The sequence below is a fragment of the Aulonocara sp. 'chitande type north' Nkhata Bay genome, linkage group LG1 (assembly GCF_057382095.1).
Source record: "Aulonocara sp. 'chitande type north' Nkhata Bay isolate Kocher_YH1m ecotype deep benthic linkage group LG1, A_spYH_male_GT1.1, whole genome shotgun sequence".
Lineage (NCBI taxonomy): Eukaryota > Metazoa > Chordata > Actinopteri > Cichliformes > Cichlidae > Aulonocara > Aulonocara sp. 'chitande type north' Nkhata Bay.
In genome coordinates, this window is record NC_141344.1 from 36,239,557 (window position 1) to 36,253,085 (window position 13,529).

General features: G+C 39.8%; 2 protein-coding genes across 3 annotated transcripts in view; both read right to left on the minus strand.

The window, feature by feature from the left end:
- pacsin3 (protein kinase C and casein kinase substrate in neurons 3) overlaps positions 1–4,874 on the minus strand; it is a 34,144-nt gene extending 29,270 nt beyond the window's left edge. The window contains exons 1-2 of one of the 2 annotated variants that reach the window (XM_086294452.1): positions 4,409–4,874; positions 508–605 (exon numbers count right to left, since the gene is read on the minus strand). The gene's annotated coding sequence lies outside the window, so the exon portion shown is untranslated. The remainder of the gene's footprint in view (positions 1–507; positions 606–4,408) is intronic. The other variant, XM_086294454.1, reaches the window with a different exon arrangement.
- Positions 4,875–5,002: 128 nt separating this feature from the next.
- Positions 5,003–13,529, minus strand: part of ero1a (endoplasmic reticulum oxidoreductase 1 alpha) — a 9,996-nt gene continuing 1,469 nt past the window's right edge. The window contains exons 3-15 of the mRNA XM_086294456.1: positions 13,451–13,529; positions 13,081–13,122; positions 11,264–11,340; positions 10,827–10,900; positions 10,133–10,253; positions 9,679–9,740; positions 9,555–9,581; positions 9,390–9,482; positions 9,044–9,290; positions 7,403–7,472; positions 6,836–6,922; positions 6,590–6,726; positions 5,003–5,967 (exon numbers count right to left, since the gene is read on the minus strand). The exon at positions 13,451–13,529 is cut by the window's right edge and continues 5 nt beyond it. Of these exons, the coding sequence (XP_086150582.1) occupies positions 5,907–5,967; positions 6,590–6,726; positions 6,836–6,922; positions 7,403–7,472; positions 9,044–9,290; positions 9,390–9,482; positions 9,555–9,581; positions 9,679–9,740; positions 10,133–10,253; positions 10,827–10,900; positions 11,264–11,340; positions 13,081–13,122; positions 13,451–13,529 (1,177 nt within the window). The 3' untranslated portion in view covers positions 5,003–5,906. The remainder of the gene's footprint in view (positions 5,968–6,589; positions 6,727–6,835; positions 6,923–7,402; positions 7,473–9,043; positions 9,291–9,389; positions 9,483–9,554; positions 9,582–9,678; positions 9,741–10,132; positions 10,254–10,826; positions 10,901–11,263; positions 11,341–13,080; positions 13,123–13,450) is intronic.

Below are 13,529 nucleotides of genomic sequence, written 5' to 3' on the forward strand. Positions count from 1 at the left end.
GTTTGGACGGTGAACGCGGGAAGTGTTCAGCGTATTTCTCTGTCAGGCTGTCAGACTGCTAAACAACTTAACAACTTCTGCTATACCAGCACACCCATGACTCCAGCAAAGAATAGCTTAAGTTTGCATGTGGCAACACTAAAGAGGCATCTCCACAAAATAGGAATCATTTAAAGAAAGGTGGGACAAGAGGTGGTTGACTCTTACGCAACTTTTAAATGTGTAGTTTAATTTTTTTGTCTTCACTCATTGAGCTGATGCGTTTCTAATGTCTTCAGACTTAAAGAGATATTGTGGAGCTTTGCAGGGCTGCAAGCAGATACCATCAACAAACTGAGTGGATTATGTGTAGGAGTCGGGTGGAAGCTACTGACAGATGAGACAGAGAGCAAGCGCAGCATGTTAAATGTTACAGGGGCACAATGGGCATGATTATGAATAGTGTATATCCAGCACACAAACCACACACTGTTCCCATACGGAGCCCAGAGCGACAGCAAAACTTACCTTATGAGAGACGAAAAAAAGAGATGGACAGATGTCCAAACAGAAGACGGCCTCCGTCTCCGCAGGTCTGAGAAACACAGAGGGGCAGGAAGATCCCACTGGGGCAGAAGCAACAGCAAAGGGAGAACACACACAGAGACAAAGAGAGAGGGGTTTGTTAGCAAAGCAGCAAGCAGTTAGTTAGCTAGGCAAGCTGCCTGTTATATCGGCCCGGTGCTGGCTGGAGGGTAGCACATTCTGGGAGTCACAGTGAAATACCACACAGAGTGTGTAGTTGAGGGTTAATGAAGCAGGTAGAGAGCAGCAGCCCCTGTAAAGGGAGGCCAGAGCAGTTAACTCATACCTCTGCCAGAGTACCAAGTTAGCAGCAGAGTGGCAAGTTGTTAAAAGAACACACCAGCGATTTTGCTTTGTTCAGACATACACTGTAAATTTCAACTTTTAAAAAAAGGTTTTTCCACCTTATAGAGACTTGAAAGCCTTTAAAAAAAAAAAAAAAATTTATAACCCTGTGGTTAGTTGGTAACATTAATTACTACTTTAAGGAGAAAAAAAACATACCAGCCTAACACAAGGCTCTTTTGTAGAAGATTTTTCGACAGCAGCAAGCAATCAGAAAGCAAAGAAGTCTAATTATCCAAACAAGCAGGACTAGCTCTGTTTTGTTTAGTAACTCAGGACATTTAATCTCAGTTGTTGTGACATTTGTGATACAAAAAGTTGGTTATCACATCGACAGATGGTTGCAGCGACTGACATGCAGTTACTCTCTAAACCGCTCTGTTCTTTTAATAATCAGCAGATAAATCTAAATCCACATTTAGCCACAGCTGAAGATCGCTGGCACAGAAGATTAAACCTTTGTGTCGGATTCTCATCAGCTGCCACAGTTTGTGAACCCATTCATAAAAAACACAAAACAGTGGCTCTTTTTGGGTGCTTCCCAGTATAACTAGATATGTGACCAAGTTTCACTTCTGATGACAAATGCTTTAAGAGTCAGAGCTGAGAGCCCCATCCTCACCACTAAAAGCACAAACAATGAATACAGCTGATTAATTATGAGCACAGCTTCAAATAATTCACTAATGAGAGGTGGGATAGTAGTGTGAGGGCAGATCAAGCATAACTTCCAGTGATGGTGAATCATTTTCTGCTTCCACCAACCAGTCAAACGATACTTTATGGCCACGTCTCTCCAGATATAATATTTGAATAACTTCAGTAATTACTCAGAATACAATAGCACAAATCAGACTGAAGAGGTGAAAAAAAAAATCTAAGATCCTCACTGCCAACTAGACTAAAAATGAATCAAATCCATCATTAGAATATCGATTGGGTCAATACTGTGATGAAACCGGGAAATCGTCATTTCTTATCTTTAATCGATAATCTTGCCCCATCAATGTGTCTGTTGTGGTTCTACCCATTAACCTAACTTTCCAGATTTACGGGAATCATGCACATACACAATTATCTGTACAACTGTAATATTCCTTGTGAGTTCAGGTGAGTTCAGCTGTAAATGTTGGTAATTTTGATGAAAAATATTAACAGCGAGGAACCTTGTTTTTGTATTATGGTTCAAGAAAGACATGAAAACCTACAGAAAACGGAAAATGCCAACTGAGAGGATACAGTTCTCACTTTAATAGGTTTTAAAGTTATGCACTGATTACAAAGATTATAGCAAGAACACCTAAAAAGTGCATGTATCCTACGCAGCACTGTATTTTAATTTTCACTTTTGTAAGAATTGCCTACTCTAGTAAGAAGTACCTGCTAGATCACAGTAGATACACTGTAAAATAACAGTATGTTGTCAAATCTAGCTGCCAGTACTGTTATTTAACAGTGTTCATCCAAACCAAAACATCCTGTAAGTAGAAACAAATAGCCACACAGTTTGATGAAAGCATAGGGGTTCTCCATCTCGGGGAGGGGTCAGCAACCTTTACTATGAAAAGAGTCATTTTTAAGAACAAACATCACCGTCAGCAATTTGTGTGCAAAATGCAATCATGCATTTTGGCCACATTTCGCTTTCCCGCTCACTGACGGCAGTCCTGTACCGTCTGACAGCTGCTGCCTGCAGCCCGAGGCTCCGTGTCTAACCGACAGCAAACCATGTGACGCTTCTCTGGCAGTGAGAGGCAAGAGCAGAAAAAACGAAAGCAGATCACAGAGAGTATGGCGTTCCAGAGACTGAGTCAAAGAAAAGGACAACTCAGCCTTGTTCCGACACATACAGCTGTTCTCCCAGCTCACTTCTAACCAGACCAGAACCACATCACGGAGGCCATCCTGGTCTAAAATAGCCTCCGTGGCAGCTCCCTCCAGCTCAGCACGGAAACATAAAGCCTGCAAACGGGACGTAGGCCCTGGGAGTCTAAGCTCAATCTGTTGCATGCTGCAGGCAACACGACCGAAGATTAACCTGTTTCCCCTGCTGTTCACATTTGACTGCATGGAAGCACGCTTTCTAGAAAATTCAACCCAAGCATGAATGAATGCAGCTACAACAGGGTTTGTGAAAACAGAGCTGAAATGATAAAAGAAATCATCTATCAGCTAACAGGTTCATGCAACTTTCTTGATAAGTGATTCATCCTCCTGGTCTGCACGATAGAGCCACTCATCTTTTCAAGGAGTATGTAAGAACAAGTGATCTGACAGACTGGGAGGGAGTGAACAGTCTTTGTTGACATATCTCCTGTTTCCAAGAAATTCAACTTGTTTGGCAGGAGAGAGCTTGAAGGTGGGGGAGGTTCCTATAGCCTCCAAACTTTCTTCAGAGGCTCAGAAACAACACTTCATTAAAGTCATGAAGGTAAAGCAACAAAATGTATTATGATTTTGTTGCTCCTTTCTCCACAAGTTACTTCAAATCTTAATTCTCATGCTGGCAGATCACTGACACATTTTAAAATGCCTAAATCATCTTCTTTTACTCGCATGGACTTAAGTATAAATCAGGTTCTTATACATATGATAAGCACTAGTAACCCGATTCCTGCACTCTTTTAGTGCAGGTTATGTTTACAGATGCAAATCAAAGTTTTTGGAACAGTAAATCTGACAACCATGTAACTGTTTCCCAAACTCAAATTCTCCATGCTAAGTTGACTTGAGCCACTGTATGCATATTTTTTTTCCTCATGTAAAACATTAAACATATATATTTAACTGTTTCATTGCTAAAATTCTGTTGCTTCAGTCCTGTGGTTTGTCCCTAGTATAACTGGAGGAGCGCACTACTGGCACAGTTGTAAAGCACTTTAACAATGGACAAACTGAAAGGGGAAAAAGACTGCATAACTACACCTGCCATTGTCTGCATTTCTGTTATAACACTTTGCTAAAGCTGTGCCTTGCAAGGGTCATGTGTGTTATTCATGTTTTTTTGGGCTCACTTACAGGTACTAATTAATATGAGCAACAACAACGGGCAGCAAAAGGGCAGAATTATAATAGCACAAAGTTAAAAATCTATTTAAATTACTACATGGTCTTAGCAGGTGGGGTGCTGCGTAAGTAAAGTAGAGAGTTTGGGGGGTTTTCTGCCCCCTGCTGGTCAAAAATCACCTGGTGCCGCTTTAAAGCGTAAGCTTACACATTTTGGTTGGGAATACGAAAAATGGCAAGTTTAATAGTCACTGCATGGATGTTTACATATTCATTACAGACGGTGTATTTCTGATTATACTTAGAGCTAGATTAATAATAACTAAAACTAGTCTATGAAATACACCTGGAAACATTTTGGGAAGACAAAAAGCAGACAATAAAACAGCAGCACTTCTTTCCAGTTGCTTGCATTGGGCAGTTTTCCCATCGCAAAGTGTTCTGTGTTCAGGGTGTGAACATGTGCAGACAGCAGGCAGGTGAGGAGCCTTACCTATTTCTCTCCGAGCCGGAGGAACAAACCAACACCAGATCCCCCTTGAGCTGCAGCCTCTCCCCTACTCTTTCACCACCTCCTGTCACGCTAACAGTAAAAAACAAAAACAAATACTCCTTTTTTTTAGGCTTCCACAAAGTGCGACATCTTGCAAGTTGTCTCTCAAGTCGTCCGTCGACCTCTCTCAGCCATTTACACTCCTCCAGCCACAGCACTGTTTCAACAAACTCCCATAATAACGGCGGGCTCGGTTCCTGCTCGGCTCGGTTAAAAAAAAAAAGAAAAGTAAAGTTATAGCCTGCACGCTGAGAGAAAGGGAAAAAAATAATGATAACGCTAATTAAAAAAAGGAAAAGGAGCGCGTTTGTATTCCCTGGCAGGAACCAAACGCCGTCTGTGCTGGTAGGTGTACGGACGTGTCTTCCCCCCTCCGGTGCCTGCTGGCGTTTCTGTGTAATCAGATGCTGCTCACCACAATATCCATTCATCCTATTACAGGTTAACCCTTCACTGTCTGCGGGCGGCTGCATGCTGCCCTCCAGCGCTCTCACACATCCATCGCAGACTCTCTGACCAAGGCACTGAACACATAAGCGCAAACCACGCCCAATTACAAATACAAATATTCACATTTATTTAATAAAAAACAGCTTTGAATTTAGAACATTGAAAAATAATTTTAAAATTTTATTACCGTTTACATTTTCATAAAATGACTTTTATATATACATTTTAAATTTTAAATCTCCAAACTTATACACAAATACAATGTACAATCGGAATATTACCAACAGTATATAAATATTTTGGGGATCTGTGCTGAATGGTTTACAAAACCTTCCTCCCAGGTGGAAACAGGTTTCATTATAACTTCTGGACACGCACCTGAAAACCTGCGACTCTGAAAACAGAGGATGGCTGTTACGAGAATCAGTGTGATAATGAATTTTAAACGTTGGTGTCCATTCCTGTATAGTTTTCCTTTCGACATACTGCATATTTGTGGCCCGCATTCAATTTAGATTTGACGTTTCTCATCTATTTTCTTGACAAACAGCGCCATCCTCAGGAGCAAAGCATAATCCCAACAACACAGGTGTGAACAGGTGAGACAGAATTCTTAGCAGTCAGCTCCCAAACAGCAACTGAAGTGATTTCATTGATCAAAGCGCATTTGAAAATAGACAAGCACGTTTCTCCATCAGCAAAAAAAATGATACCACTTGAAGGAACATTAAACCATGCCACAAAGTGTCATTTTGTTTTTTGTTTTTTTAAATATGACTTTAGTTTAATTCAAAAGAAAGCAATGCATTATTTTAAGGAAAAATAAACACTTGGCTGATTAAAGCTGATCTTTCAGTCGACATTTCAGCAGGTTTAAGACAGTAGGAAAGATGGCAGTCAGTGGCCTGGGACCACAAAAGTGCACATGTTGAAATAAAGCCCCATCAGAGAGGAGTCAACAGGTGAAGGCAGACTCCTCTGGATGTCCTCACTGCTCCTCTGCTAACAGCACTCTGAAGTTCTTCAGCTCCCTGACGCTCGTGGAAATCCTGCGCAGGATTCAGGAGGACACAGTTAAAATAATAAGTACAAAATAATGAAAAAAATACTCCAGTATGTTTTAACTAATATTAAACCCAGTTTCTCTGCGAATATTATATTGTAGCCTCAATTTACAGAAAATTTAGGCAAGTTTTGCACTATTTTGATTTCATGTTGAACATATTTGTTTTAACTTTTGTTTTAAATGAGTGTGAATTTCCAATAAGATCAGTACTCACTTATGTAAGTTCCTATTATAGAGATAAACTTGTTCTAAAGTGACAGACTTAGGAGTTTGATATTGATTAAACTTACTTTTGTATTTACACACAAAGTAAGCATTTAGTAACTCAAATATCAGTCTAAATTTCCTGATAGCTCAAGCACTCAGCTCAAGAAGGAATTCGCAAAGGAGATGCATAGAAGGCTTCTGAATAATAAATGGCGCATGCTCATTTATCATATCCAAAAATCATTTTCAGGTTTTAAAAGTGCTTCAGATACAATAATAAACTAACGCGCAGGCAACAAAAGCTCTCCAAGGAGCAGAGTGGGTGTGAGCTGGAACTAAGGAGATTTTTTTAAATATGGCACATGTATGACTTGATGTCCACAGCCTCTCTCTCTGACCTTCCAAAGGCATTGAACAGGGAGACGATCTCCTGCCGGCTGAGCTGGAAACTGGGTCGCTGGTTACTGGATTTGGGCAGAGCTTCAATCTGTCGCTCTGAAAACAAAATCTTCAAGGCTGTGCCTAATCCCTGGGTCTGTGACACAAGAGAGGCAGCGATCAAAACAAACAAAAAAATCAAGTTCATCTTTACAAAAGAAGCGCTACAAGCTAACAAGAGGCACTAAGAGGAAAATAACAGGTACCTGCAGTTTCCCCCACAGGCGACACTTAAAGCACCCAACACAGTCCATGATCCTGGAGATGTTGAGGAAGGCCAGTCTGATATCCTCCTGACATTCACAGAAAACTCAGGTCATTTTAAATCTTGAAAGTTACCCACACAAATTAAAACTGCAACTCCAGTCAGTATTACTGTGTGTTTGCAGCAACCCTGCGTACACAAGATCACTCCCAGCAGCTTTGTTAATGCGATAAAAGGTTTCAAAGCATCGGCTTCCCCGTATCTCTGTATCTGCATTCACTCTGCAGCTAGAGCATTTTTTGATGCATCAATGTTTTTACAGCACAATTTCACGTAGAGTTCTAACTGGCGTGGCTAGAATACAACTGAATGCTTTTATGCAGTTAAACCAGAAGGTTAATTATAAATCATTTTGAATTTTATGAGCTCAAACAATCAACAATATGGGTGGGGAGCATTCTGAAAATATTAATTAACATCCCTGTGAATATGTAATCAGTTGGTGCATTACGTCCACAATATCAATAACTTAACAATAACTTCAGCAGAGTTTGAAACACTTGCTGACCTTCAGTTTGGCTGCTTCCTTTTCATCCCCAGCAAACAGAGAAGCCTCATCAAAGTGCAAAGGGAAAGATCTAGAAAAGAGGAGATGAACGTCATCAAAACATTGCATGGAAGTCCGTTTTTATTTTATTTATACAGCGCCAAATCACAACAAAAGTCGCTGCAAGGTGCTTTATATTGTAAGGTCGATCATACAATAATACTACTACTACTACTACTACTACTACTAATAATAATAATAATAATAATAATAATAATAATAATCTGCCGTGACCGGTTGCGGTAAAAAAAGGAAGACAGGATAAAAGACGTGCTGTGGAAGAAAGACAGAGATTAATAAAGAAAGAAGTGTGAAGTGCGAAGAAGTGACCAGAGTTAGTACAGTGTTGTATTATTTAATTTGTTTTTAGCTTTTATTGTTATTTCATTTGGACTTTTTGTTATTAATTTAGTGTAGTTTCAGTTAGTTTCAAGAGTACAATTTCTTTTTTCGGTTTAGTTTTTATTGTTTGAACTTGTTTAGTTTTTATTAGTTACAGTGATCACTAAAAAGACTAAAACTGCAAGGAGGGCATATGCCAGAGGCAAGATTTGGGGATATTGGTACAGGTGTAATAATATAAACACGCTGAACTTCTTGAAAGCAGTTGACTCACAGTTTATAATAAACACACCTATCCATGACTTATCAAGCAAGTTATAATGACATTTGTATTTCATTTTAGTTAGTTCTCAAAATCACTCCAGTTAGTTTGAATTTTTTCAAAAGTCTAGTTTTTATTTTATTATTATTTTTATTATTAGTGAACTACAACACTTTCTCACATCTAGTTGTAGTTTTCAGTTTATTTTTAGCTAACTATATTAACCTTGGCAGGGACTGTGATTAAACTGTTGGACTTTAAAAAGCATTGCTGTAAAACCACAGGTGTCATATGTCAGAATCTGTTGCCTACATTTCCCAGAGTGCAGAGTGCTAACAGAGCTCACTTCTTTCTAACACCACCCATCCACATCCACATGTTTACATTCATATCCATTTTGTGATGGTAAATGGTAAATGGCCTGCATTTGTATAGCGCTTTTCTAGTCCCTAAGGACCCCAAAGCGCTTCACACTACATTCAGTCATCCACCCATTCACACACACATTCACACACTGGTGATGGCAAGCTACATTGTAGCCACAGCTGCCCTGGGGCGCACTGACAGACATCACTGACACTGACAGTGATGTTGTCAATAAGCTATTTGACTCGTGCCAATTTCACTCTGGAGCATGACAGCGAGGGCAAGCGTACGGCCAGAGTCACAAGGAAAACTTCAGCCACGAGAAGTACAAGGACTCTTGCAGAAGTTGATCTGACCATCAAGTTGCCCTGATCTCAGCTTCATGGGTCAAATCCACAGCAGAACTAGGGCAAGATCTTCGAGCTGCACCTTGACAACCTGAGTGTAAATCTATATCAAATCAGGCATTTCTAATTAGTGCACTTTGAGTGAAATTAACTGTTAAAAAACACAATATGGTTGATCTTTCATTTATAGAACATGAATACTAGGTATCAAGAAAAAAAGGGCATGCTGTATTATACCTTTATTCAGGGAAAGTCTAACAATGATTGGTGTGGTCTGAGACCAACCTGGCCAGCTGCAGGATGTCCAGCAGCTGCTCCTTGTGTTTCTGGTCCTCCTCGGGTCTGCCCGTGTACAGCTGGAAGGATGACTGCTGGAAGAACGGCAGAACTTTAGCCAGTGCTCGCAGCTCTATCAGGTAAAGGAAGTAAAGGTTGCGGAGCCTCTTGGGCCCTTCGCCGACCGTCAGCTCCGAATCAAAACGCTGTCTGAACTCCGACACATTGTGACCCCACTTCTTCTGAAACCAGCTGTCTGAAGGAAAGAAGGCAATAAAAGTGAGTGTCAGTTATTTTGACTCTTCAGACAAAAGGAAAAAGAAAATGAACAAGGGCTGTTTTTTTTCTGCCTCACCATCCAGCAGATATCTGGCACTCAGGTGTACGTTAATGCTGGCGTGCAGACCTGAGACAAGCCGGAAAAAAGCCCTTTTCTCCACACACTGGCCTGAGAGAGAAAGGCAGAGAATTTATCGAAAACTCGACAAAAAGAGAATCTTAAGGTGTAGCATCAGCTTACCTTCCAGCCAGCTGTAGAAGGTCCTCGCTGCAAACAAAGTACGTGTCATCAGAAATGGAGAAAACAAAACAAAACTGCAATTGTTTTAGAAAAATGGTGAGATATAACACTGAAGAATTCCTACCTTCACTTCCTGGGCTGCTCTGGAATGAGGTGGGATTTAGTGGTCGTTTGATAGTATATGGTCTGAGAAGGACACATAAAGGTTTCCTTTTCATTACAGGGTGGTCACAGTGGTGGATGTTGATAGTAAACATGGCAACATGATGTCACTCTATATACAAATCATCCCTGTGAGCCAAAGCTCAGGCTTCAGACTATTCTGATGTCAGAGGATATAGATGTCCCTAACATGGTCACTGCGGACACCTCTATGGCTGTGGGCATTGAAGAGCCATCCGCCTGCTCCTCAAAACTTGGCTGAAAGTGAGCTAAAGCAATCAATTTCAAACAGGAGATGAAGTAAGAGGTAACAACCTCTAAGTCCCAGTGTGAGATAACTGGGGATTATTTTTGAACTGTGAATCACGCTAAAGTATAAACTACAGTCACTTATTTTGTGGGCTCTGAACGCTTACTTGAAACAGTTCTCCTCATAGATGCTGTTCCAGATCTGCCAGGCCTCTGGTCCTTTGTAGCCTGTGAAGCGTTCTGGATTCAGCAGCAAGTCGACATACTGGGAGTCTGGTGACTCTTCATCTGGAAAAGAGTGAGCCTTTATTCAGCTGCAAGTCATTATAATGAAAACATCTTTTTTTGTCAGCCACATGTGACAGAATGTAGCAGAGGGTGGTGGTGGAGGGGATTTATTCAGGAAAGAGGAGTTACCCACTAGCATTTCACAAAGGTTTTGGAGAAATGGATCCCTATGTTTCATTACATTTTCTACATGTTGCACCATCTTCGGTGTTGTAATTGCTTGAATCATGTTTCCTAAAACTACTCCTTGGAGTATGTTTTATAGTCAGTCCTAATACTGCTTAAACATAGCATTACATTCCCTAAAAATGTCTCTTGTAATCATATCCCCTTACCAAAAACAAGACATACTATCTATTCTTTATGTTCCCTTTCAGTTATGCTAAGCTAAATAATCTGTTATGTTTCCAAAACATTTTCATTCTTTAACTTTGTTGTTGACGTACACATGTTGCCTTACAATCTACAGCATTTGACTATCATATTTCTGCCTAGTGTCAATTAGCAATTATTTTTGGTAATCAAAATGTATCAAATTTGCTTCTTCCTTCATTCAGCTGGACTGAGACGTACCGTCAACCACGCAGAAGCGTTCTGCTTCGTCGTCATATTTGTTCCAGTCGAGCAGAGCCTCTCTGGTCTCAGCGCTGGGAACAAAAAGGAGAGCACTCAGTTGGCTTAGTTGTGCTCAACCTCAGTGTGGAGGTTCATAGGTCAGAAAAGAAAGTTAAATCCTACTTTGGTATCCCGCTTGAACGTGTTACCAGAAAATAATTTGAGTTATATGTTAATGATTTTGTTCCCAATAGCAAAGATAACGAGTATGGTTCTTCAGGTTAAAGAAGCAGCTTTCACCCGAACTATGCCTTGTATGCTCACCACCCAACCGCCTTCCAGACAGTTTCATCCAATGCAGTGCACAATTTACTCAAAAGAACAGTCTGAATAAAAAATGTCAAAAAGTCACTTTTAGAAGAAGAAAAGAACTGAGCAAAATGAACGAGACTCACCTTAATGAGACATCTACAGCTCCCAGATGCTTCGCCTTCTCACACTCATCCTGCTGCTCGTTCACTTCTGCTGAATACTGAAACACACACACACACACACACACACAAACTTTAAATTTACAATTCTATGAATTACTGAGAAAATCTGAGGGGCAGCAAAGCTATATTCTATCAAACTTGCTGTGATGACTCATTAACAGCAGGAAGCTGAAAGTGAAAGTAACAAAACTGCTAACTGCTAACACAATACAGCAGATAAACCTGTTCACTTTAATGCCATGATGTAAAAATGTGATTTATTACATTTTTTTATAATACATGTCGAGCATTAAACATAGAAACGTTTTTTATTGTGGCAAAAAGGTGCTCTAGTGCACTAGCAAATAAAACTTTTTAGAATCCCATGACCTTTTTGTTTGTTTGTTTTAATTTTAAACATTACATCCTCCTGTAAAACCCACAACAACAACAAAATTAGTCTTTATAAAAAGCAAAATGTGCTACAGTACAGTACATTACATTTACAAAACTGTCACATTAGCAACAAATCCAGAAATATGGCCACACTGTGAGGATTTGTAGATTTAATGGATGGTATAAAATGTTTTTGGCAGCTGAGCAGCAGTGTGGATCTGTCTCTAAGCTAAAGGTAATAATAATAATAATAATAATAATATGGTTCAACTACGTTCTGCATCAGTGAATTTTTTTTAAATCTCAAAACTCTGAAGAAAATAAATGAAACCTTGACAATAGTTTCAATGAAGACCAGTTTTTTGTTGACTGTGTAAAGGTTTGATTAAATTGTGCTGTAGAAGCAGTCGTGACTCTTGTAAAAATTGTTAATGGGTGAACGGAAAGATGGACAGATGCTCAACGCAGCTAAAGGTCATCAGGTCTTCAACAGGATGAGTAAAAAAAGAAAAAAATAGATAATTATGAGAAAGCGTGTCTTTATGCTGAGTTTGGGGGAGAGCTGTGAGGGGATTGCCATTTTGGATTTTCTTTTGTTTTTGCTTGTTTTCTTTTTGCACAAGTGACTCAAGCGATCCCTTTCACAATCTGAGAGAAATCTCTCAGGCCCTCTCTAAAGAATGAAGAAGCAACGCTTTTTTCCATAGACTTCATGGGATATAAAAGATGGATGTTCTGAAATGTAAAGGAAAACTCGGCAATGAAATAGAGTTATTTGCTCAGATTATGCTTTTTCTCACACGTGATTTTTGACATATAAATAATTCCATACAGATTCCTGCGTCTTTTTACAAAACACAAAACAAGATGCTGACAGCAAAAAGGTTCAAGGCTTTACAGCAGCTCCTCTCTAACCCATCACAGTAGATGCACTCATCAATTAGAAGCTGTCTACACTATTTTTCCCCTGTAACTGGAAGAGACTGCACTGACTCGACACACATTGTTAATACTGAAGAATCTGCATCACCTCTTAATAACTGTATTTGAGTCGTCTGGCATTTATTTTCATGTCTATTTAAGCTTAATTTATAACAGTATTATAACAGTATGTTTGCACTGAAGCACCGCAGCAATTTCCTAATGTTGTAAACCCGCTCAACATTTGGCAATAAAACCCTTTCTGATTTCTGATTTCTTAAGTGATAAATTGCACGAGGGTGTGTTTACTTACTGTATGACTCCAGTTTTGATTCATTTCCAAAGTGACATTAATCCTCAGTAAACTTTACATATGGAGAAGGTAAACTGTTGTCAGATTTGATTAAATAAATGGGACACAAATAAAAAGACCATCTGAGTCGCAGCCAGTTTGTGCCACTTACTGATCCTGAGATACTCACCTTGTTGTGGGGAGCGGATCGGAGCCCCTCGGGCACCTCGTTCTGTGAATAGACAGTTTCAGTCAGTCTGATGTGACCATTTCTCCTCTTTCACCTGGAATTAATAGGTAATCTTTGTAGTTTTTTTTTTAAATGATATTTAAATCTAGTCCACAGGTCTTTGCATTTACACTTGGTATTTAAATACACAACGGCTGCACCCTCAATTTAATCTTGATATGCAAAAGCAATTAGGTTGGTTCACAAGAAACAATGCCAATGCGCGGCTCTATCGTTATGAGTTATACAGACAGTGATCAGACATTAACAGCAGGTTGAATGGGGGGGCGTAAAAGTCTGTTTACAGCTGCTATATGAGGGTTAAACTCACAGGAGAGCAGGGCTGCACAGCACAGTCCCTCAGACCACACTCATTGCTGGCAGTCCAGAAAGGACACGGTTTATTCAGA